The following is a 24,860-nucleotide window of genomic DNA, read 5'->3' on the forward strand; positions in this document are numbered from 1 at the left end:
TTGCAAAGTTTTGTACTGTTTTCTCCATGAAAAACCAGTTCTGAATTAATCATTGTGCCAGTTGCAGTGCTCACACTTGCTATTTATTTCCTTGGTAAATCATATCTAATGAACTGTTTTACTATGGTGTGTAAGAGCTGACTTGGCCATTGTGGCCTTGTTCTTTTCTTTCCCTGTAGCCTATGGTGCAGCACTGCAGAACGGCCACGTCCTGAAAAGGGAGGACTCCAAGGCATCGCTAAACTCAGAAGGGGCAGCGGGTTCTCCTGATCAGTGTCACGCTGGCGAAAATGTAATGCACCGGGATGGCGGAGCACAAAGCTTCCTGCACATTCAGGCTGCCTTTGAGACCTCACTCCTGCCTGCCCTTTGACAGATACGTGTTGGATAGACACCTTGCTGGGTCTCAGCATTTGATCTCAGCAGTATTCCTGCCCAGAACAGGGGGGTTAGACTTGATTATCTTTCAAGGTCCCTTCCAGCCCTTAATTTCTTTTTCTATGATTTCTATGTTGTTGCCTAAGAAATGGACCAGACCCTTTGGGTTTGATAGGGGAAGTCAGGATGGATGAGCTCATGCTCCCTTTTCACCTTAAATCTCCCAAACTCAAATCTACCTACTGTGAATGACTTGTTAAAAGCCGAAGGGGAGCAATCGGGACGGTGTGCACTCCTGGACTGTCTCCCTGCTAGGTGCTGCCACATCTGCACGCACCTGTTACATGCATGGCCAAGCATGTCCTGGTGAGTTTTGTATGCAGAGTGATGGCAGAGCACCATGGCACAGGAAGCAACCGCTGGAAGGAAGGCGGGGTCCAGAGGATGCAGCTGTGGAAAAAGCAACTCTAAGCAGCCATAACATTGGTCTGCAAAGATAGCGGTAGCCAAACAATCCAGAAAGGAATCTCTTGTGGACGTGCCTTCCCTGAGGCTTTCACATGCATGTCTCAGCCCTGCCTTTCCTAAAAGTAGCTGACTTCTACAGGTCACTGAGGCAGGCATGGAATTGCTTCTGCTCTTTTAAAAGTATTGCTCTTTTAGCTAGAAAGGTGATGGGAGGACACTCTCGTAGCTGGCCCCAATATGTTTAGAAGGGAGCCCATAGGGCTGCAAGGGGGAACTTGCCAAGGTGCCAGGGGCATCACCAAATGGCCATACAGCCCTGCTTCTGCCACGTGCTCCAACATTGAGCCAGTTGCATGCCAGACACAACACAGACACTGCATCCCTTGGGAGGCAGTTCCTGCAGTTTCATAGATTTCATAGACATTAGGGCTGGAAGGGACCTCGGAAGATCACTGAGTCCAGCCCCCTGCCCCAGGGGCAGGAAGTCAGCTGGGGTCACAGGATCCCAGCAACATAAATGTCCAATTGACTCTGAAAGGAGTCCAAAGTAGGTGCTTGCACCACCTCTGGTGGCAGTCTGTTCCAGGCCTTGGGGGCTCGGACTGTAAAAAAGTTCTTCCTTATGTCCAGCCTGAAACGGTCTTGGAGAAGTTTATAACTGTTTGACCTTGTCATCCCATGGGGTGCTATGGTGAACAGGTGTTCCCCCAGATCCTAATGTTACACCCTTTATATACTTATAGGCAGCCACCAGGTCCCCCAAGCCTGCACTTCTCCAGGCTGAAGAGTCCTGTAGCTCTCAGCGTCTCATCATAAGGCCTGTTCTCCTGCCCTCTAATCATGCACATGGCTCTCCTCTGGTCTCTGCACTGTTTCCAGCTCAGTTCTGGTCCATGGCATCTTATTAGCTAGGAGTCCACTTCCATGCTCCATTTGAGCCCCCCATTACAAAAAGGATATGGACAAGTTGGAAAGAGTCCAGCGGAGGGCAGTGAAAATGGTTCGAGGGCTGGGGCACAGGACTTGTGAGGACAGGCTGAGGGAACTGGGCTGAATTAGTCTGCAGAAAAGAAGACCAAGAAGGGTTTTGATAGCAATTTGATAGCAGCCTTCAACTCTCTGTAGGGGGGTTGCAAGGAGGATGGAGCTGGACTGTTCTCAGTGGGGGCAGATGACAGGACAAGAAGCAATGGGCTCAAGTTGAAGCAACTGGGGGGTTTAGATTGGATATTAGGAAAAATCTTTCTCACATGGAGGGTAGTAAAGCACTGGAACAGGTTACTCAGAGTGGTGGTGGAGTCTCCATCCTTGAAGGTATTTAAGACCCAGGTAGACAAAGCCTTGGCCGGGATGATGCAGTTGGGGCTGGTCCTGCTTGGAGCAGGGGTTGGACTAGATGTGACCTCCTGAGGTCCCTTCCAGCCCTCATTGTCCATGTTGTAAAAGGTGTGTTTTGAGTCCCTGTAAACCAGCTGTACATTAATAGATACAACCAAGAGCTTAAAAGGAACACAGTGACCCACGATACATCCTTCTGGAGCTGCTTTGTGAGCCTTCCTCCCTCGTGTCATCTCTACAGCCACCATTGGTAGAGGACATGAAGATCCAGTAGGATTTGGCATGCAGGAACCACTCCATCCTGACAGACATCCCCCCCAACTCGGACTATTTACCCTGAGTCCTTGTGACTCATGCCCTTGACCTTTGCTAGCATAAAGAAAAATCAAAATACATGGTTTCCTGAATGGCCTTTTGGGGCACAGCTCAAAACATGTCAGGTAGAGAGCTTTGCAGTGTCCTCAGAACATGACAAGAGTTTGTAGGGGAGCAGGGACTGAAAACCATAAATTTGAGTCAGCCGGAAGGTTTGCCACATTGCTCACTGCGCTGTTTTGCTTGGAATGGGGACTCTGCAAAGCCGAGAAAAGGAATTCAGAAGATCTTTTTGGATCTTTTCCACTCACCAAATGACGTTTGTGAATGCCCTGTGGTTTGACTTCAGTTTAACCCACTGCTTCCTCACAAACCCTCCCAACGAGACAAAACTTTTCTGAACAAACTAAGCTGAAACTTTTTTTCTGAGATTTACAATAGGCTGAAACACTGAAAAGTTTTCCTTAAATTCTTCTTTTTCCCCATTTTCCAGAAAAGCCAGGTACTTGCAGCATCCTGCCCGCAGGGGCAGGGAGATGACACATGCTGCCTGCCATTCGCCAGACTGGCTGAGGTTTGCTCCCGGGAGGAGGTGATTCATGCTTCCTTCTCAGGTCCCTGCTACAAGTTACATATATTATGCAATCACAGTTCCCTCTATGCAATAACTTTTTAATGTGTTGCACACAGTGGCATACAGACAGGAGGCAGTAGGAGGCCATGGCCCCTGGACGCCGGCCAACTCTCTATACAGTTAGTGCTTGAAAATGTGTCACAAATCTAGTGCTGGTTTTTATCCAGCTTTCATTTGAACATGTAGCAGGGCCCTGATTTGGTCACTGCTGCATGAACTGGCCACCCATTGCAGTTGGTGTCTCCATGATGACTAGGTGAATGACCACTGCTTATTTGTTGCCCCCAGGATACACCCCCTAAATAGTTGCAAAGGCAGCAGCTGCCTTTGGGCCATGGCAGGTGAGGCTGGTTTTGAAGCAGCACCCCTGTGCCCTGAGGTCTGGGCTGGTTTTCTAGTCAGTGACTCTCCTTCCATTTAGGTCCGAAGAAGTTCCACGAGGAGCAACGTGTCCCACTGCGGGAGGCTGGACCACCTGGAGATCAGGAGCCTCCTCATGTGCTACCTCTATGTCGTTAAGATGATTTCTGAAGGTTAGTGCCTTGTGTGCTCCCAGGTAGCTCCTTCCCCTCTGCTGCTACCATGACATAGTGGCCATCAGGGTGAGGGGTGGGCAGCAAAATGGTAGCAACGGAGGCTTGTCTGCAAAGGTGTTCATCTGTGGAGAACTTTGCACTGGTCCCAGAGGTACAAGACTCATCCTCAACAGTTTCGTGTTGCTTCCAGATACCCTCTTAACCTACTGGAACAAAATATCCCCACAAGAGCTGGTCAATGTCCTCGTACTTCTGGAGTAAGTATCTGGTGCTCAGGGCTGTGTTTCCCATTGCATGTCGTAGATCGTGTCGTGCAGTACAAGGGGTGAAGTGAAAGCAGAGTCTCGCCTGCACGCGGCCATGTTCTGCAGCAGATGGGGTCCTGCATCCTGTGTGTGATGGGCCAGAAAGGGTGGGAGCGCAGTGCCTGGCTAGCGAGGGGCAGTGCTGCCACGAGTCCAGTGAGGCTGGGTTGGCAAGCTGCACTCTGCAGAGAGCTCCAGGACCAAAGATAGGGCTGGCGGTATCACCGCTGCTTTGCTTGCCATTGTGTCTGACTGGGCAGAGGGGTGAGGAGAGAGGAGGGCATCACACAAAGAGGGTGGTGGGGCCAATGCCTGAGAGCACCAAGTGCCAGGCCAGGTGCCCCAACCTGTTTGCATGGGCCAGTGGGACTACACACAGGTAACTACTCTGTGCCCTTGCTGATGCGGATCCCTTTTGTCTCTCTAGAGCCTGTTTATTTCACTTCAGATACACGGGGAAGAGAAACATTGCCAGGTACCATGTTCCTGTCAGCTCGTGCGGCTGTGCCCCGGGTTAGCTCTGTCAGGCTGAAACAGGAAGGGGAGCTCACACCCAGCTGGGGTGGGGCTGCGGTCAGGAAGCCCTGTTTACCCAGGCCAAGGCAGGAAGGTGAAGGCAGAGGTGCTGTTTGTTTTAGCGGGGAAAGAGGAAGTTGTGCTCCTTTGAGCACAACTCCTCCAGCCGGGCAGAAAGCAGCATCAGCCCTTGTTGGTCCCACTCCATCTCCTGGCTGTCTTGGTGCCGACACCGTCAGCTCTGAATGAACATTTGTGCCGTGTTCCCAAGTCGAGAGAAGTCACAGCCCGCACCAGTGGGCATTGTGAGTCCCCCACAAATGCAGTGGGGGAAGCCACACAGACGCTGCTCAGCATGGCACAGCAGGCACCTCCAGACCATCATGCACTTTTCTCTTGAGGATGCCATGACTTCCCAGCTCTGGTGTGGATCCTAGCTGGGGCACTGGGTGAGAGCATGATGAGTAAAGCAAAATAGGGCTATCCCCAGGCCCACTGCCCCTTGCTCCCCCACCCCGTACTCTCCAGTGCTGCTTGTGAGCTCCAGCAGCCAGCGTCTGGGCTGAACTGACAGCCTGGGGAGACCCCGAGTGCCTGGGCTCCAGCTCTCTGCCTCAGAGGAGGCTGCTCACAGCTGATGCTAAGTCATCCATTGGGTCTTGCAGCTGGTCTCCGGTGCCCTCCAAGCAGAGCTGCATTGGCAGGACTCACTTTGCAGGAGGTAGACAGGAGAGCTGGGGCCTGTCTCTGCCTCGCAGCAGTATTCAGCCCACACCGACAGGCCACCTGTCCTCTCCTTCCAGGGTTCATGATGCCTGGCTACTGAAGCATGCTGGTGCTGACAGAAAATCCCAGACGATGCCAGCCTTGCGCAGCCGTGCAGGGATAATACAGGCCCGTCTCCAGCACCTTGGCAACTTGGAGAGCTCATTCACCCTCAATCACAGTACGTGCGGAGGATGACTGGGGTGAGACAGGTCTGAGCCCACGCAGCTGTGGTGTGGGGTGCTCCTTATTGCTCGAGGCAAGCTGACGAGGGAGGAGGTGTAATTCCATAGGGTTTATTAAATACCAGCCCAGGTGGCATTTCTTTCTGCCTGCCTCAACATCCGCTTCCTAGTTGTTGATGGGGACAGGCAGTGCTGCGTGAGCGAGCAGGTCGGACAGCAGCACTTTGTCATGGGTGACACTCAGCCGTCCACCCAGCACTGGCCCCAAATCGGACTGAACAACAGGGCATATACAGGTCCTCTTCCCAGAGGTAGTTTTCACCCCTCTCTGTGTGTGAGTCTGCCCTGTGCTACCTCCAGAGTCTGGCTCAGAGAGGCAGCGCGTCAGTCCGTGACTTATGGCAGGTGGGAGGGAAGTAGCAGGCCTCATTCATTGCTTGGTAGATCCTCAACCCTTCCACTTTGCTTCCAGATGCCAGCACCTCGGAAGCAGATGTTATGCACCAGGCGCTCCTGGAAGGCAACGTTGCCACGGAAGTTTGTCTCACTGTCCTGGACACCATTTCGTTTTTCACCCAAAGTTTCAAGGTGAGCACTGGGAACTGTGGAAAGCAGCTTCTTGCCCCAACCCTCCCCCCCCCATACACACACATACACACACACATACAAACACGCTGTGTTTTTGATTATATTCAAATTGATTTCCTAAAGAAATAGACCGTCCAAAGAATGGAAAGGGAAATGACTAATGGGTTGCTCTGTTTCACAAGGGCCCCATGCTCTGTGAGTCAGCGGTAGAAATCATGCACTGTTAGAGCCTTGCACAATCAGACGATAGTATGTTCATGTCATTCATTAAGGAACGTGCTGCCATAAAAGAATGAGGCATAGAGAACAGGGGAGGGAAAAGGAGAAGAAGCCGGGGCTGGGCACATGTTGACAGTTCCAAAAAGTTTTACATAACTGTTTCTAGAAACAGGGCCTGAAGTTGTTTGAACTCTTTGACCTCAGTGGTGATAAGCTGTTCTTCTGTTGGCAGCTCACTTGAACAGGACAACCACTTCCAAGCGAAGTGGTGCTGGCTCCTACCCTGGGGTCTTTAAGACAAGGCTAGACAATCACCTTTCTGGGGTCATTTGACCCCAGTACTCTTTTCTGCCATGGCAGGGGGTCGGACTTGATGATCTGCTCAGGTCCCTTCCGACCCGACCAACTATGAAACTATATGGCCATTTTCATATGGGCACCTGCCTCTGTTTCCATCTTTGTCGAATCATTCTGCTAACCTTTTTCAAGAGGCCGTAAGAGCCAGAGTCCTTGCTGTAGAGTTTGGTCCAGCTTAGCAGACAGCTACCTGGAGAGATCTCTGTAAACTCAGCAGAAATATTTGTGCAAGCACAAGAACGGGACTTTTTGATATAGGCAGGCGAGGTTCTTTGGGTAGAAGTGATATCTTTTATCATAACAACTAAATAGGTGGAAAAAAGTTATTTGCAAGCTTTCAGGCACAAACCCCTTCTTCCTTCAGGAACTGGGGACTTTTTGATGGCCTTTCAGTGATCTGCAGTGTAATGCATGATAGCAGGAGTGCCTCTCTTCTCAGGCACTGTGCCTGAGAGAAAGCAAGCAAATTGCATTTGCAATGTGTTGGATCTCAGAGAGATTGCACAAGATGTAGACTGTGTCCTTGAGGTTTGTTGGGGCGGTCGCAAAGAAAAGGGATCTGGCACAGGCTTTGGAGTGGCCCAGGAGACAGGCAGCTCTGGAAAGAGGCGGACACCAAAGTGCGTCTCTTTAACAACTTCAAGAACACAGCTGATGTGCAGATGCTGGGAGAGGCTCATTTCCCTGCCATTTGTAAAGCTCAACACATTCCCTCTGTTTAATGTACAAGCTCATAAAAAAATGCTGCCTGAGTCTCAGGCTTTACTGTTCTTATTGGCAAAGGATTTGTTCAGCACCAGGGGTATCAAACCAAAGCCACCCACAAGATAGTTTATGTTCTGGGTAATTGGTCAAATTAAAGAATATTGAATCCACTTATCACCCACTGATATGGGGGCAGATCCTTAGCAGATGTTGGCTGACAGGGCTTCACAGAGCTGCACTCATCTGCTCCAGCTGACAACAATTTTGTCTCCAATGTAAACTTGTATCTGACTTTTGGATGCTATTGCTTACAGCAGGTTTACAAAGAGAATGAGAAAAATGGGATAATATAAAGGTCAGAGTGATAATCAGCTTTAAAAGACAAATAATGTGAAGGAATGGGTGAGAGTTACAGCAGAGAAGTGACTCTTTATTTAGAATGTGAACACAATAAAATCCTTGCATCTTCTGTAGAAAGTAATCCCTAACTAATACTAGCCTTGCACTGGTATTTTCAGTTATTTGTTATTAATTTGTCAGCATGAGACTGTTGTTTATCTGGTGTTAGCAACATTGCAGTCTGTAGAGATGATTGTGGCTTGAGCCTTATCGGTTGAGTATTTCTGCAAAATTGGTTTCCTTGTTCTCCAGGCCCAGCTCTTAAACAACGATGGCCACAACCCACTCATGAAAAAGGTGTTTGATGTTCACTTGGCCTTTCTCAAGAATGGACAGTCAGAAGCAGCCCTTAAGCACGTGTTTGCCTCCCTGAGAGCTTTCATTAGCAAGGTAGGTGGCAGCCCTTGAAAAGTCCAGCTCAAGTTCATATGGGCAGGGGGGAAGTGTGCACTGCAGCCTTCGCAGACCTGCTGCTCTGTGGTGCTAGAAGCCAGCTCCACAAAACAGACTCAGAAACTTTAACCACACTGGTCAGAGAAGCACTAACACCCCATGGAGTCCAGGTTACAAAGGTGGGGAGTGTCTTTTTGCCAGGGAGAGACGGTTTTGACTCTTATTTCATTTGTATCAGTATACATCATTATGCTGGAGATCAGTATCCATTGCAACAAAGACCTGATCTGCCATAAAGCTTTTCCTTAAAACAAGCAGGCTGAAAGTGAGTTGGATGCCAGAGTAGGGCTGCCCCCAGCCCCATGTTGCATCTCTGGGAGGCAACACCATCCCGGCTTAATTCTGCAGCCTTTTCAGAACTCAAGCCACTCCTTTTCACCCAGAAGCGGCTTCTCTAGCACCCAGATAGGCAAGAAGTGGCAGCACGAATTCTCAGTGGATCATATCTGAACATCATTGGCTGCCCTTGACTTTGCCAACATGGCAACAGTTTGAAGTTGGGCAGTGTTGATTCAGGAAGACATCTGATGCTTATCTCACTAACCCTGAGGACAGTCGAAGCAGCCACATAGCATCCAGGAGCTAGCAAGTCTGGATGACTGATGCTCTTGGCCATTTGTAGACGACACTTTAAAGAGGGTTTAAAGCGGGTTAAATGCCTTTTGCATTGCTTTAATGGTGTTGCTGTTTGCATGAGTTTGCAAACTCGGTGGCATATTGCGCATTAATTCCAGCCACTATAGCACATTTGGCGGTGTAAAGTGCCTTAAATGACTTTGGGATGCTGCAAATGACTTTGAGGTGCTGCAAAGTAAAACACCTCCAAGGAGTTTTAGTTTCCTACCCTAAAGCCATGGAGGGAAGCACTGGGCTCCGCGCGGCTCAGGGGGTTTGCGGGCAGACCATGCAGGCAGCCCAGCAGTAGCCATGGAAGGCAGGCTGCACAGAAGGAAAGACCAAAAAAAAAGTGGCGAGCCCTATCTTTTATTTCCTTGGAGCTGCCTGCTTGCCTGAGCTGCACAGGGGCCCGATGCTTCCCTCCGCAACTGCGCTGCCCCCCGGGACTGCCTAAGGTGGATGCCTGTGGGCAGGTGCCGCCTGGGGGGGTGAGGGCGCCGCTGCCATAGAGGGAAGCACCAGCCCCCCCCGGAGCTCAGGAACCACTCTGCCCGCCAGCAGCTCGCTGTCCCCTCACCACCACTGGAGAGGCAGGTGAGGATCAGGCTTCGCCATGAGTGTACATGACATGGAGGTTTACTTTGCCCTAAATTAAAGCGGTGTTTTTAAAAAAACACTGCTTCAATTTAGGGCAAAGTAAACCCCTGTATCATGTAGAAACAGCCTTGGATCCCTTCTCAATGTCCAACATTTCTCTCCCGCCTCAGAAATGTTCTTGATCAGTTGAACATGCACGCTGCCAAGCTGCATAGTTACAGTAGACTCCAAAGGAGACCTACCCCTTCAAGTCAGCTGAATGCAATGGTGGTTACAGTACTAATTCATGCAGCCTGCAACTCCAGCAAATTAAACACGGTGCGTGATTTTGGGACTGCTAAGAGCTTTTCGACTTGCAGAGGAGATTTTGCAGGATTAATTGAACAAAGGTGGATATTAAGGAAGTGGAGACTGGAATCACTTCTTCGGTGGCACTGACTACTTTCTTCTCCCCTTCAAAAAAAGATTCAACTAGTCTAGGCCATGCACATTTTAATACATGAAAACTAAGAGTGACTGTTAAAATGCAGCAAGGTGTCACAGAGGCACTGGACTGAATTCCAGCTTGTCCTTCATGAACATGTGGGAAGCCCCAAGGTGTCTCTGCCTTTCCCACCCTTGACACACTCGCTTGTGGCTGCTGCAGCTTTACATACATGTTTTTGCTTTTAAGTGAGACTGCAGTTTCGCCTGTCAGCATCCAAAAGAATTTGTGGTTTTATATCTGTCACAGCATCAGGAACTTTCTCATGTAGCCTGGTGGTGCAGATATTTCCAAATACACGGCCTAATCTGCACCCCTGCTGTGCTGTATCTCACAGCTAGCATCCAAGAGCCAAGCCCTGAAGAAATCCCCGGGGTTTAGTTTGATGTGCGTGGAACCCATCCACAAAATGGCCTGGCCAAAGGTTCTGCTGGCATCAGAGAGAGCAACTTCTTGACTTCAGTGAAGTTGTGCCTATGCCTTGAGCTTGGCCTTGTTATTGTGTCCAAACATTTGAGCAATTGATTTAAGTTTGCTTCTTGCATTTCCCCTGTGACATGCTCCCTTCTGTAAGAACAAGATATGGGCCCTGCAGATGGTATCTACGAGGAAATGTTTTCTCTACCAAGCCTCTGTAACCACACGGGTCCCAAACTTCCTTGTGTTACCTACTCAGAATGTAAAAGTGCACTTTTAACTCTGCAGAGGGCCTTTCAAATGGTTGGGACAGTTGTCTCGCTCCCAGCTGCGATTGCAGGCCTGGTTTTCTCTGCGTACAGTCTGGAAGTTACACCACATGGGTTTTTATTCCTGGTCTGCTTCCAGTGACTTTGAGCCAGCTAAGGTGGATAGTACCAAACAACCTCATTTATATCCAACCCTTTTGCAAGCCATTCCCCACTTCTGACCACCCGGACAGCAGGAACTGTGTTTTTCACTTGCTAATACAGAAAATTAACTAACCCCCTTATAGTAAATACCCCTCCCTTTTTAATGCACTTTCCTCCTGGCTCCACAGAGGCTGGTTAGGAGGCACTGAAGTTATAGCTCCAAAACCAGTGGAACGTGCCCTGCACCATTTCCAATACCCCTCCTTTAAACTGGGAGTTAATGGCTCTGATGCCAGAGGCAATGCAGTATCACCACAGGCCCCAGGGCACTGCAGAGCTAGGAGCCCACACTGAACCTCCAACATGTCCCAGACCAGCTGAGCTTAGAAAGAATTGCCAGATGCAAACTGGGATCAAGCCATGTTCCCCGTTCAAGAAGGGAAGTGGTGGCTCTGTTTCTTTGTTCTCTATCCCACTTGTATAAACAAGCTGTGTTGCCACCATGCCAAATGACTCTTATCAGAAGTCTGCTGAAAGGCAGGCTTGTGGAAACACATTATTTTACACATTAAATACCCCCTTTCTCTTTTTGTCCTGTACCAGTCACCTGTTCCTGTTGAGTGGTACGGTCTCTGTTGGAAGGAGGATGCTTGAACTGTTCTTGACCTCCTAAATTTTTGCTGCCTCACAGTGATACTGGGTTGTTTGCTGTGTACACACTTATGTATATAAATGTATTGCTGTGTACATACTTAATTTGCTCTGCTGTGTACACAGTTAACTCCTTGTTGTGATGCTGGCATATATTTTCTCCCCAAATGTTTGTCCTGAACTGGTTGACTGACCAGTGGACATGGGGCTGAACGTAAAACCCTCTCGTAAGGGTGTAGAGTTTAACTAGTCTGCCGTAGATCATTGCACCGTGCTGTCTGCTGACTATGAAATGATACGTGGCATTTCTGTGATGGCCTCTCCTCAGACAGATGATCCCCATCCTGTTCTCTGATGCTGCTGATGTTGCATTTGCTGCAGAGATAAAGTCCCTGTGAACATGAGGAGATTTGCTTAGGGATCATGAAAAGACATTTGCACAGAGCACTGCAATGCAGCTCCCGTAGCCTGTGAGGTCAGGCTGGCCAGGGTGTCCACTGTTGGAAATACTCTGGCTTATGGTAGCTCAGTGGACAATGATCTGAGCACTTGCACCTCCAACATGTCACTATGCCTGTGCTGTCTGAGTGTATGTCACCTCCCATGGCCGCATGGAAAGGACCCTCTCCTACAGCCCTTAATGTCGTTTATGAGTTCTGCGTTCCAGCTCCTTGCACAGCTCCTTGTCTGGATGCCCCCCCGCTGTCAGCTGGGAGACAGCTGTAGTCCATCCATCCATTTTCCTCCTCTGCTGCCCACCCATCAGACACAGTGGGTGTCTGGGAAGGCAGGTCCTAGTCTCAGTGTCAGTTGCCTTCCTCCTTTCACCCAACCTGGTTGAGATATTTCAATCTGTAGGACCCAGCACCCCTCACTTCTTTCTGTAGAATGGCCATGCAGGTTTGTGGTGGGATAGAAGCAGTCGATCATTTAAATAGGGGTGGCCAGCCAGTGGCATGAGTGCCACAAGTGGCCTGGGCAGACTCTGTGTGTGTGGCATTCAACAGATCAGAGAGGGGACAGGTGGCAGTAGGAAGTAGAAGGCAGAGCAGCAGATCTGGCAGGAAGAGCAGAAAGCAAAGCAGCAGATCAGGCAGGGAGCAGATGATGGAGCAGCAGATGAGACAGAGGAAGGGGATTGGAGTGGCACTCGGAGAAGGTGTGGGGATAATTCGTGGCACACCTGCCAAAAGAGGTTGGTTCCCCACTGATTTAAAAGAAAATAGCCCCTCAAGCTCATGCCTGCAAGTGCTGATGGGAGTAAAGCTGTCAGGATAGCCCCTGTGCAGGCACGAGCGCCAGTGTGACTCCTGCGCGCGGTTCACGGGTGCAAGTTCTAACAGCCGCCTGCTTCTCGTGCAGTTCCCCTCGGCGTTCTTCAAGGGCCGGGTGAACATGTGTGCCGCCTTCTGCTACGAGGTGCTGAAGTGCTGCACGTCCAAGCTGACCTCCACACGCCACGAGGCCTCAGCGCTGCTCTACCTCCTCATGCGCAACAACTTCGAGTTCACCAAGAGGAAAACGTTCCTGAGAACGCACCTGCAGGTCAGTGCGAGGGGGCTGGGACCCCTGCATGTGTGTGTAACATAGTTTTCCGCTCCACCATGGTCCATGATGCCAGGTTGAGGTGGTGTCAGCTTGTAGCAGCTTAGTAATGCCCTATATTGAAGGAAGTCGGACAATGATAGAAAGCAAGGCTTGAAGGGACTGAAGATCATCTTGTCCACCCCATTCCAAGCCTTTGCACATAGGAATTTGACCTTTTTTAAATCTGATTTTGACCTCTGAATCTGTATTTTTCCGTACTTTGAATTTGACCTTTTCCTGGTCAAAAATCCCACTGACTCTTTGACCGCAGTGAGAGTTTTATCTAAGTCATAGCTCCCAGATTCAGCTCAGGGCCCTTGCAGGTAAAGAAATGTTTGTCATCCAGTAGTCATAGGCAATGGCTTTTGAGCACAGGCAACGCCCGTCTTGTGGTCCAGGTAGCGGAAGAGAGTGAGCATGATGGTGACATGGGGAAAGTCCTGCCTGCTGGAGTGAGGGAGGGATTATTCTGGGGTTGCTTCTGGTCTTTTTTGTCTCGTGTTTTCTAAACAGTGTTGAAAGGCCCCTGGAGAAGCAGCAATGTGCCTTTTTATTTTCATGCTGTAAAAAATCTTAAATAAAAGGAAAACAGGATGTCTGAAGCCTCCAGCTCCAGGACTTCTAATCCAATCCAGTCCAGTCCTATCCTGGCCTTGTGTGCATGCTGTTCTGCACTGCCATTCACTGCCACATGGCAGGGGTGTCAAATATACCAGCCATGGACTGAGTATGGTCTGCAGGGTGGGTTATCCAGCCTGCCATCTTTTCCTGGGGCATCTCATCTCAGCTGCACTCTGGGTTTTGTCGGTGTCCTGGCCGTGGTGGCAGGGTTTCTCTGGCAGTCCCAACAGCACAGTAGGGGTTGTGGGGACCCAGAATGGAGAGCAGGGGCAGGTACCCCTATTGCTGGGGGTCACGACCCATTAGCCTTTTGTTGCTGTGGGGGTAAGTGTCAGTACATCCCTGGGTGACAGGGCTGAGCTGCCATGCTGGAGGGGGTGCAACACCTGGCAGCTGCTGCACTGACATCTCCCCCCTGCAGCAGCTAGTGCCTATTGCAGGATGCCAGCCCAAGGCACCAACCAGTTATGCTTCTGGTCTCCACTTCTGCAACCAGAGGCCCAGCTCTTTCCTGTGCTCTGGCCATGGTTCTCGCTATGACAGACAGAGCAGAGGCAAGAGCCAGGCCTTTGGCAGCAATGCAGAGGGAATCTGTTATAGCAGAAATAGGCATAGCCACAGGCACCACGAAGCAGGGAATGTTGCTGCTGATCTGATGAGTTTCTCACTGCAGACATATAGTGTCATCACCACCATGAGATTACACCGTTCAGCAGTGGTAGCAATTAAACAATGTGCACCATATGAATGACCTGATCCTCTTATTCATCTCTTAACCAGCAGTGATTGCAAAGCCCACATGACACAGCCTACTTCAGTAACACCTCGGCTTTCTCCAACAGATAATAATTGCAGTGAGCCAGTTAATAGCAGATGTGGCATTAAGTGGTGGATCCAGTTTTCAGGAGTCCCTATTTATTATTAACAACTTTGCAAGCAGCGACAGGCCAATGAAGGTAAGCATGATTGATTATAACAAGTGACGAAGTGTGCTGAGCTGTGGCTGCCAGCAGCCATCCGACTCCTGTGTAGGGGGAATGCTCTACCATTCCAGCGCTGGTGAGGGAGAGGGAAGAAAAGCAGAAGCTCAGGTTACTTTTAACTGACACGTCTTTAGGCAGTGGAATCAAAGAGCTTTCCAAGAACTTCCAGCACCCAGAGGGAAGTGAGAACCTGGTGGCTGTACTTGTGCCAGGCGTGAGAAGTACAGAAAAGAAGAGCTAAGTCCTCCCCGTGAAGGGGAAGTGATGGCTGTGGTCCCCTTTCTTTTGCCGTCTATTTTTATTTAACCTCGTCACATGTTCCATCAGAGTCACAGGGCATCAGTACATGGTGCTTCCAGCCTGAACCCCTTCTCTGCACGGCAGCTGCCAGACAAGGAATGCAAAAGGCTGGGAAATGTTTTCTGGCCTCAAAGTCATGCTGCACTCTAAATAGGTGTGGGGAGCCCCAGCCTGTGTTACAGCAAAACGGACATAGGACAGACAAGGGCCCAGAGCCCTTTTCTGCATCTGCCGGTCACTGAGCTGCTGGTTGGGAGCTGACAGCGTTGGATGGATTGGAGTCACTGAGCAGAGAAGGGAACTTGTCATCTGCTGCTTCTTTCACTTACTGTTTTTGCTTGAGCTAAAGTCCTCTGCGCGCTTCTGGTGCTGCATACAAGCTGAGTGCCAAGGGTTTGGAACAGGCTCCCCCCAGAAGTGCTACAGTCACCCATCCTGAACATTTTCAAAAAATGTCTTGATGCCCATCTTCCTGGGATCATTTGATCCCATTAGTCTTTCCTACCCAGGTGCAGCAGTGCTGGGCCCGATGATCTGTAAGGTCCCTTCCAGCCCCTAACAACTCTGAAACTATGAAATACAGAGGAGCCCCACTGCAAGGAAAGCCAGTCAGTCAGAGGTTGACTCAAGGGGGAGGGCCAGCATGGCAGCACTTGCTCATGTTGGATAGCAGTTGTACATAGAATCACAGAAAATGAGGGTTGAAGGGAGCTCAGGAGGTCACATCCAGTCCAACCCCTGCTCCAAGCAGGACCAGCCCCAACTACATCATCCCGGTCATGTCTAGCCAGGTCTTCAAACCTCCAACGACGGAGACTCCGCCACCTCTCTGGGTAACCTGTTCCAATGCTTCCCCGCCCTCCTAGTGAGAGTTTTTCCTAATATCCAACCTCAACTTCCCTTGCTGCAGCCTGAGCCCATTGCTCCTTGTCCTGTCATCTGCTCTCACTGAGAACAGTCCAGCTCCATCCTCTTTGTAGCCCTCCTGCAGGGAGCTGAAGGCTGCTATTAAATCCCCTCTCAATCTTCTCTTCTCTAAACTAAATCAGCCCAGTTCCCTTAGCCTCTCTTCACAAGTCATGTTCCCCAGCCCCCAAACCATTTTTATTGCCCTCCACTGGACTCTTCAGCTTATTCACATCCACACCCTGTCACCCCCAGGACAGCAGGGCACTGTAGGGCTCCAGTCAGGAGCAGCCCCATCGGATGGGTAAGCCAATTACATGAATGATTGCTTGTCAGCTGAAGTACGGTCTGCAGACTGGGGATCTGCACTGAAATGCATTGAATCCATATCAAAACACAAGGCACATTTCTATCAGCAAGGGGCCAGGAGATACAAAACAAGCATTCAGTAGTATGTCCTCTGTCTTGCATTTGCAAATCACTTCGCACTGTACAGGCTCCTTGCTAAATAATTAAATAAATCTTGACTCAGTCGAAGGGAGAACTTCCATCTTTCTCTGGCCAAACACGGAACATCTTTGTGTCTGTGTTTGCTTCTAATCAGATTTGTTTTGTGTCAGGCAACTGCTTTTCCCTCAGAAGTCAAAGACTTAACAAAAAGGATCCGGACAGTGCTTATGGCAACGGCCCAAATGAAAGAACATGAAAAAGACCCAGAAATGCTGATTGACCTGCAGTACAGCCTCGCCAAGTCCTATGCAAGTACCCCGGAGCTCAGGAAAACGTGGCTGGACAGCATGGCTAAGATCCATGTCAAAAATGGAGACTTTTCAGAGGTATTTGCCTTAATTGGAAACACACAGTATGAAAGGGAAGAGTCATTTGGATGATTTCTAAATGGCTGCTTTGTTGTACTTTGCAGGCTGCCATGTGCTACGTTCATGTAGCCGCCCTCGTCGCTGAGTTTCTTCTTAGAAAAAGTAAGTGCCTTCCATCCAGAGGAACTAAAAGAAGGGAATGCTACCAATGTGGGGTTTTTTTCATTTGTCTTTGGATTTACTGGTTATCAGAATTGTACAAAGATACCCTTTGCTTGCTTTGGTAACCACTGTGGTTAGGTTCTAAAATAAGCTCCTAAAATAATGAACTAAAGAGTAAAAGGGGCAAGGGTAGTGGGAGATGAAAATCCCCACAGACACTGGGGAGCTGCTGAAGATAGCAGAAGTCAGTCAATAGCTTTTAAAGATGGAGGGCTCTGTTCAAACAGAGACTCTTCCTGGAAGGGGACTGCATACCCAGAAGCTTGTCCCTGTCCCTCCAAGCTATAGAGTTGGTGCAATAAAAATCCTTGCCTCTCATATTTTTCCTGGACCATCCTGGCTATATCACCCCAGAACTACCACAAACCCTTCTGGACACCTGCACTGGCATTTCAACATGTTTCACTGGTCATATAAAGAACAGGAGTGTCTCTGTGGGGACACTCTCCTCCCAAAACTCTGATTAGGCAACAAATACTATTATCTCAAATTGCAAGTAACATGTTCTTTTCAAGGAAAGATAAGAAAGGGAGCACAGTCCAAAGGCAGAGAAAAGGCAATAGGCTTCATAGATAAAGAACCACTAGAGCAAAGGTCTGGTTTAATTCAAAATAGGAAATCAGGAGCACAGCAATAACACTGTGTATACAGAAAGTGGATTTCCTTTTAAGTAACTCATTCTTATATAGCTAATGAATCACACTGCACCTCCATTACCCTCAGACCTTCATTCACAGGATGTCATTGAAACACTGAGCTTCAGTGTTTCTGAGTCTAGCTGATCCCCAGAAACAAGGACTTTGACTTTTTAAATACTTTATTCAGGGGTTCAGGGATACAACAATGGTGGCCGCTTGCAAAGTGAAAGCACAACCAACTTACTACCAACCCAAAAACGAGATCGGACAAGTCTCTTTGTCCTCGGATCCAGAAACCAAATTGGGCAAGGGAGTTCGTTTTCCATCCCCAGAAACAAGAAAGAAGGGAGCAGAGAGAGGGTGATGCATAAGAGGACTCTGGGTGACATTCACACTCACCCACACAGCACATCTGTCACTGGTGGAGGACAGCCAGGGCAGAATTGCCTGCAATTGCCTGTATCCAAGAATGAGGAAATAAAAGCTTAGGAATGGTAGGGCCCATCCCCGGTGTTAGCATATGAAAGGATCCACAAAAACATCCCCTCTGTCTGCTCTTGTGCAGCAGCCCCCAAAACATCCCAGTAACTGCAGGATATCAGGTGTATTAAGCACTACAGCATGCTGCAAGGGAAAAACAGGGAGGCTGCTGGTGCCTGGGCCCCTGCAGTGATGGGGAATGTGCTGGGTTAAAGCATGCTCAGTGGATCCTAGGAACAGGATGCTACAGAGGAAGGCAAAATGGCCTAATGTATCTGTGTCCACCCACCCTGCAGGGAAATCCTTGACCCTAGTCCAGAAAGTGCTGACCCCAAGCATGGGGTGGGACCCTCTAACCAGATCCCCAAGTGATTTCTAGCTGGTGGTCAGAGCCCTAGCACACCCCAGCCCAACTCTTGCGTCTAGCTGCCGCCAGCCCCCCAGGCTTCCAATAAAATATCCACATCCCAGGAGCCAAACAAAACATCCACGTTTCTCCTGGCCTCACACAAGTCCTGAAACGTAGGGTCACCCGGCTCTTCCCCACCCTGAGATGGATGATCTTGGATACTTGAATTGGCTTATTTCATGGCCCTCTCCTTCCATGCTCTCCCTTCCCTGAACTTGTCAAACTCCATGAAGCAGCTTTGGTCTCCGTCCCTGGGACTTTGCTCAGACGGCAGCTCCCGACCCTCACTTCCCCCATCTTGAGGACCCAACTTCTCCTTTTCAGGCTGAATTTGCTTGTGGGCCATTTGATCCAGTGCCAGGACTGTTCTGTACCTGAAATAGCTCCTTCCCCTCCCTGAGGTTTGCCTCGAAAGTGAGAAGTGGCTCTTCTGCCTCTCAGGATGTTTGCTGAATATTCGCTGTCCTGGACCTATGCATGCTTAGGGCATGTATCCTGTCCTCCCCTTGCTCACCATCAGTCTGCTGCGGCCACCTCGGTTACTTCTTGCTGACCTCTAAGCCACAGGCCAAAAACCATGCTGTGCCAGGGAGTGGTTGTCAAGGAGGGATGTGTTTTCACATCCCTTTGTAATAGAGGAAATTGAGGTTGTTTAGCTGCTGAAGAAGGAAGCTAGCAAGACGACTGAGCACATCATCAAATGAAACAGGCCAAGAATGAACAAGCTAGCCCTGCTCTGTCTGAGGGGAAGGCCAGTGTGATGCACGGGACATGGTTTGCTTGCATCGCATGGACGAACAGGCCAGCTGGCCCACTGCTGGAAAGATCCAGGCTGTTGGGTTGAGCTTGACTATCAGAGGCATTCAGCATGACAAGATCTCTTAAGCAGCAAGGCCAACTCCTGGGGTATGTCAGTACCTGAGGGAATAGCCAAAATCCCCTCCTACATGATTTACAGCTGTACAGAGGTCAGCTGAAGTCCATGTTCCTCCTGTGAATGCAATGGATCTCTCCTTTGTGGATATGAAGGCACACAAACTTGGAGACCTTTCTTGTCTCTCTTACTTTCTGGTTCACTCTTGTCACAAAGGACTTTTGCTTTTATGATCCATATGAGGCCTGCTCCTAGGAGCCCCAGCTAGATCAGAGCCCCACCATGCTTGTCATTCCATGAGTGTGGAGAGTGTGTCCCTGAAAGAGCTGTGGGTCCAAAGGACAAGACATTGGCAGGGATGGCAGAGGCAAAGTGACTTGCCCCAGGTCATGTAGCAGAGCTGTGGCAGAGCTGGGAAAAGAACTCAGGTGTCCTGACACTCGTGCAAGCACTAGGATGTGCTGCTTACAGGCCAGGGCCTTAAGCCACGAACACAGCATGCTAGGACATGAGCTGTGTATGGATACTTCAGGGGAGCTTCTCTCTTCATGCCTAACTGCTGTGTTCGGTGGAAATCTGTACTCCAAGGCAAGGCAGGGATTAATGTAGTCTGGGCTACATATGTGATTGTTTAGTCATATTAATTCCAACCCATTTTTCTTCTGTAGAACTCTTCCCTAGCGGCTGCTCGGCTTTCAAGAAAATCACTCCCAATATTGATGAGGAGGGAGCAATGAAAGAAGACGCTGGCATGATGGACGTTCACTACAGCGAGGTGAGATTCCAGGAAGGAGGAGTGGGTTAGAAACATGGTTTATTCGACACCATGCCGGCAACCTGTAGCCCCATAGTTCTTGTGTATTGGTGCCTGCAGCAGAGGCTGTTCTACAGCAGCTGACCAGCAAAGGAAATCTGGCATTTCAGGGTTTCTGTGCACACATGACAGCAGCTGGAACACGCGGGCTGGATTCCCCAGGGACCTGCTGACAGTTCTGAAGCTAACAGAGCTCGGTCACCAGCTCTTCTTGCTGGACTGGGTAACTGCCAATGCCAGAGATGGAATCTCCCTCAGAAGATGCAGTCCTGCTCCACAAAGGCAGGAGGCAGCTCAGACCCCCTTCCCCTCCCATCTTAAAGCTGCCTACCCCTGGAACACAGAGACCGAAAGCCACTGCAGGATGCCAGGGAAGGATTTCCCTGGTGTAATGAAATCTGAGGAGGAGGCAGAGTGCCAAGAGCTGTTTCTGCATGCACTTTCCATGTAGTTAGGGGAAGGAGCTGGGGTCTGGAGTCCCCTGTACACCAGTGCACATGGGCTGCACTGGTCTCTGATGGGGCTGCTCCATCCTGCAATGGGGCTGGACCAGGAGGATGGCTGAAGCAAACCCAAAGGCAGGTGAGGGGCATGGAGGCTGACACACCCTCTCATGAAGGCTTAGGTTTAGACAGGGAACAGACACCCTCCCTGGGACTGCCCAGCGTAGCACCCTTCACCTCCACCTTAAAGGTGTCTATCAATAACCAACCTGTGCTGGTTGGTCCTCTGATGACATATGTGTACATCTAAAGATGTGGGTTTTTCTCTTTGAACTTGAAATACTCTTGGAAAGGCCCAGGCTTCCTGGAGTTTGAAGCCTGCAGACTTCTGGCCACCTGCTCTCGTGCTCTGGTTTTTTCCAGGCAGCTGAAGCCTTCTGGCATTTTGAGCTGTGCTTCCCCTAAAGGGAGACCGATGGATTACCAACAGTGCCCATCTTGTGTTTCATTCAGGAAGTCCTGCTGGAGCTGCTGGAGCAATGTGTAGATGGCCTGTGGAAGGCGGAGCGCTATGAGACCATTTCAGAAATTTCCAAGCTGATCATCCCAATTTACGAAAAGCGGCGGGAGTTTGAGGTAGATGTTCTGAGCTGGGGGGCTTGTTAATTGGCATTAACGAGGACTCTCCAGGCTGCCCAGCAAAGAAAAGAGGGGTTTTGATTAGGGCATGACAGATTGATGGAACTGAGTTTGGCCTGTGTAGACAGGGTATAATTGGTGTATATTAAAACTGCCTTGAAACAGCTGTGACCCCAAAGTCACTGAAGCTAAATGGTACCCCAGGTAATTTTTTTCAAAACCAAATTTTTAGATTAAAACTGTTTTTTTCCCCCACCAGTTTCAGTGTAATATTTTGGGTATCTCTACTCAGGAGGGCTTGGTCCGGCCTATGCCCCGGCTGCAGCTACTAGAAATATTGCTAGACTGAAGCCTCCACCCAGCTAAATATGTAGGTGCATCCCTTGCTGTGAGCACAGATGCCCCTCTGGAAATGAATGAGGCAGCCTGTGCTCAACGTTCAGCCTGGGCTTGAGTTTGAAAATTTCAAGCCTGACTGGGCTTTATGAGTAGCATTTAGGCACCTACGTCCAAGCAGAGACTCATAAAATCCTGCCTAACTGTTCGGGCACCTGAGAAGCCAGAAGCACCAAGCAAAGTTACTTAAATGGCTGTAGTCCTGCTGCATGTGCCCATTGCTGCCCTTGTTTTGGCTGAGTTGGGTGCTCTGAGTGGGATTCACAAGCAGGCTGTCCCTGCCTTCATGTCCTTCAAGAGGCCTGACCTTGTAGGCATGCCATGATGCTCCCTCACTCAACCAGGGAGCACCAGGGTTGGCATGAAGCACAGCCTGCACAGCCACTTTGCTTCAGAACAAGGGGGTTCAGAAACGGGGCATTTCATCTAGGTCTCCCCCTACTCCACTGCTCAGGCTATTAAGGCAGTGTTCTTACTAGGATGAGTGAGAAGGAAAGAGTAAGCCAGTCCTCTGTCTTGAAAAGAAGGTGGACAGCCAGCCAGGAGGGGTTCGATGCTGGGAATCCCAGTCTCCCCCAGAGACCTCACTCAGGGAGGCAGCAAAATACCTGTGTCTTGGAAAGAGGCAGGCTTTTGGGTCCACTCTTCTCTTCGGCATTTCCTACCGGCTGGTTTAGGGCTGCCCCCCATCCTCATCCCATTCCTAGGCACCTAATGTGGGTTCCACATCTGGAGCTGGAGGCCGAAACATAAGGCATAGTAGTATGGGTACTACGCTCGTAGTATGGGTAACAAGCAGAAGGAACTCGCCCTCCTGCTGGCTGACACCAGCCTAGACATAGTGGGGATTACGGAAACATGGTGGGACTCAACGCATGATTGGGCGGTGAATGTCAAGGGCTATAGGCTGTACAGGAGGGACAGGATAGGAAAGAGGGGTGGGGGCATGGCGCTCTATATTAAGGAGGAATACACATCCTCGTCAATTAGCAAGGAGTCAGGGGAGGGGCACTCTGAAGTGCCTTGGGTTAGAGTACAAGGCAGTCGAGGGGAAAGGGACTTAACGGTGGCAGTCTACTACAGTGGCAGACCGCCCAACCAGGGAGAAGAGCTTGACCAGGAATTCTTGGGTCAGCTCACAGAGGTAGTGAAGGCTAAGGATGTGATAGTCATGGGGGACCTGAACTTTCCGGACATCTGCTGGGAAGAGCAGTCAGCCAGGTCTGACTGCTCACGTCGGTTCTTGGCCAGAGTGCAGGACCTCCATCTAACCCAGGAGGTGCACAGCCCCCCCAGGGGGGACGCCTTGTTGGACTCAGTGCTGGCCACAGGTGACGACCCAGTGAGGGGGCTGCGGGTGCTCAACCACCTGGGCGACAGCGATCATTGCCTGCTGGGATTCACCATCCAGCGCAAGGTGGCAAAGGCATGCAGTAAGTTAGCGGCCCTAGATTTTAGGAGGGCAGACTTCAATGAGCTAAGGAGGGTAGTTGGAGAAGCGCTGAGGTCCCGGAGGGGAGGGGAGGGGAGCCAAGTGTCCAAGGAGAGTGGTAGCTCCTTAAGGAGACGATCCTCCAAGCCCAAAGGAAGGTAATCCCAATGAGGATCAAAAGGAGCAGGAGAGCACACAAGCCTCCATGGCTCACCAAAAGCATCCGGGAAGGTCTCCTTGCTAAAAAGGAGGCGCACACCCAATGGAAGGAACGGGTCATCACCAGGGAGGACTATTCTGTAGTTGCTCGGGGATGTAGGGGGGTAGTTAGGAAGGCCAAGGCAGAGATGGAACTAGGACTAGCTTCCCAGATTAAGGACAATAAGAAGTCCTTTTTTAAATACAATAGGGGGTAAAAAGAAGGTCCCGGGTAATGTGGGGCCCTTGCAGGATGCGTTGGGAAATTTGGTCATCACACCAGACAGCAAAGCTAACATGTTTAACGATTTCTTTGCCTCCGTCTTCCTAAGTAGGGACCAGAACAGCCACCTCCCTGCTGGGCTCCCCTCCGGCCCCGGGGGAGGCACCCCTGAGCCACGGGTTAGCGAGGATTTAGTTAGGGAGCTTCTGGAGGGGTTGGACGTATTCAAGTCAGCCGGTCCGAGTGATCTCCACCCTAGAGTTCTAAAGGAACTGGCCGAGGTCATTGCAAGTCCCCTGGCACGGCTCTACGGGCACTTGTGGTGCTCTGGTGAGGTACCGCAGGACTGGAAGAGGGCCAGCGTGGTTCCCATCTTCAAAAAAGCAGGAAGGAGGACTTGGGAAACTATAGGCCGGTTAGTCTTACCTCAATCCTAGGCAAGCTGTTCGAGAAAATTATGCTGACACACATCCAGGAGGGGCCAGCAGGGGACTGCATGCTTAGGGGCAACCAACACGGGTTCATCAGTGGCAGGTCCTGTCAGACCAACCTGGTGCCCTTTTACGATCAGATCACCAGATCATTAGATGCAGGGGTAGCAGTGGACATAGTCTTCCTGGACTTCCAGAAGGCTTTTGACACTGTCTCTCACCCCGTTCTCGTTAAGAAACTGGAGGGCTGTGGTGTAGACACCCACACAGTCAAATGGGTCGCCAACTGGCTGGAGGGCCGCACCCAGAGGGTGGTAGTGGATGGGTCCTTCTCAACCTGGAAGGATGTGGGCAGTGGGGTCCCCCAGGGCTCGGTCCTCGGGCCCGCACTGTTCAACATCTTCATCAGTGATTTGGACAATGGGGTAAAAAGCACCTGTTCAAATTTGCTGATGACACTAAGATGTTGGGGGATGTGGGCACACTGGAAGGATGCAACAGGCTACAATCAGACCTAGACAGGTTACAAGGGTGGGCGGATGAGAATAGGATGCGTTTCAACACAGACAAGTGCAAGGTGCTGCACCTTGGGAGGAACAACCAGCACCATACCTACAGCTTGGGGAACTCCCCTCTTGTCAGCACGGAGGCAGAAAAGGATCTGGGGGTCATCATTGACTCCAAGATGAATGTGGGCCAGCAGTGTGGGGATGCGGTCAGGAAGGCCAACCGCACCTTGTCATGCATCCACAGATGCATCTCGAGCAGGTCCAGGGAGGCGATCCTCCCCCTCTATGCAGCGCTGGTCAGGCCGCAGCTGGAGTACTGCGTCCAGTTCTGGGCGCTGCACTTCAAGAGGGATGTGGACAACATGGAGGGGGTCCAGAGGAGGCCACTCACATGGTCAGGGGACAGCAGGGCAGGCCCTACAAGGGGAGGCGATGGGACCTGAACCTGTTCAGCCTCCAAAAGAGAAGGCTGAGGGGGGATCTTTGGCCTGTTATAAACTAGTCAGGGGGGATCAGCAGGCATTGGGGGAGTCACTGTTCCCCCGAGCACTGCCAGGAGTGACCAGGAATAAGGGTCACAAGCTGGCAGAGGGTAG

General features: G+C 50.4%; 1 protein-coding gene across 2 annotated transcripts in view; it reads left to right on the forward strand.

Moving 5' to 3' along the window:
• DOCK11 (dedicator of cytokinesis 11) overlaps positions 1-24,860 on the forward strand; it is a 97,643-nt gene that overhangs the window by 53,681 nt on the left and 19,102 nt on the right. For both annotated transcript variants that reach the window (XM_090061697.1, XM_090061698.1), the window contains exons 34-46: positions 180-292; positions 3,555-3,666; positions 3,860-3,926; positions 4,402-4,449; positions 5,294-5,436; positions 5,913-6,028; positions 7,961-8,098; positions 12,704-12,886; positions 14,392-14,505; positions 16,359-16,574; positions 16,661-16,718; positions 19,848-19,954; positions 20,950-21,072. In XM_090061697.1, the coding sequence (XP_089917823.1) occupies positions 180-292; positions 3,555-3,666; positions 3,860-3,926; positions 4,402-4,449; positions 5,294-5,436; positions 5,913-6,028; positions 7,961-8,098; positions 12,704-12,886; positions 14,392-14,505; positions 16,359-16,574; positions 16,661-16,718; positions 19,848-19,954; positions 20,950-21,072 (1,538 nt within the window). The remainder of the gene's footprint in view (positions 1-179; positions 293-3,554; positions 3,667-3,859; positions 3,927-4,401; positions 4,450-5,293; positions 5,437-5,912; positions 6,029-7,960; positions 8,099-12,703; positions 12,887-14,391; positions 14,506-16,358; positions 16,575-16,660; positions 16,719-19,847; positions 19,955-20,949; positions 21,073-24,860) is intronic.

The sequence above is a fragment of the Crocodylus siamensis genome, chromosome 8 (genome assembly GCF_052110815.1).
Source record: "Crocodylus siamensis isolate JL-2025a chromosome 8, ASM5211081v1, whole genome shotgun sequence".
Taxonomy (NCBI): Eukaryota; Metazoa; Chordata; order Crocodylia; family Crocodylidae; genus Crocodylus; species Crocodylus siamensis.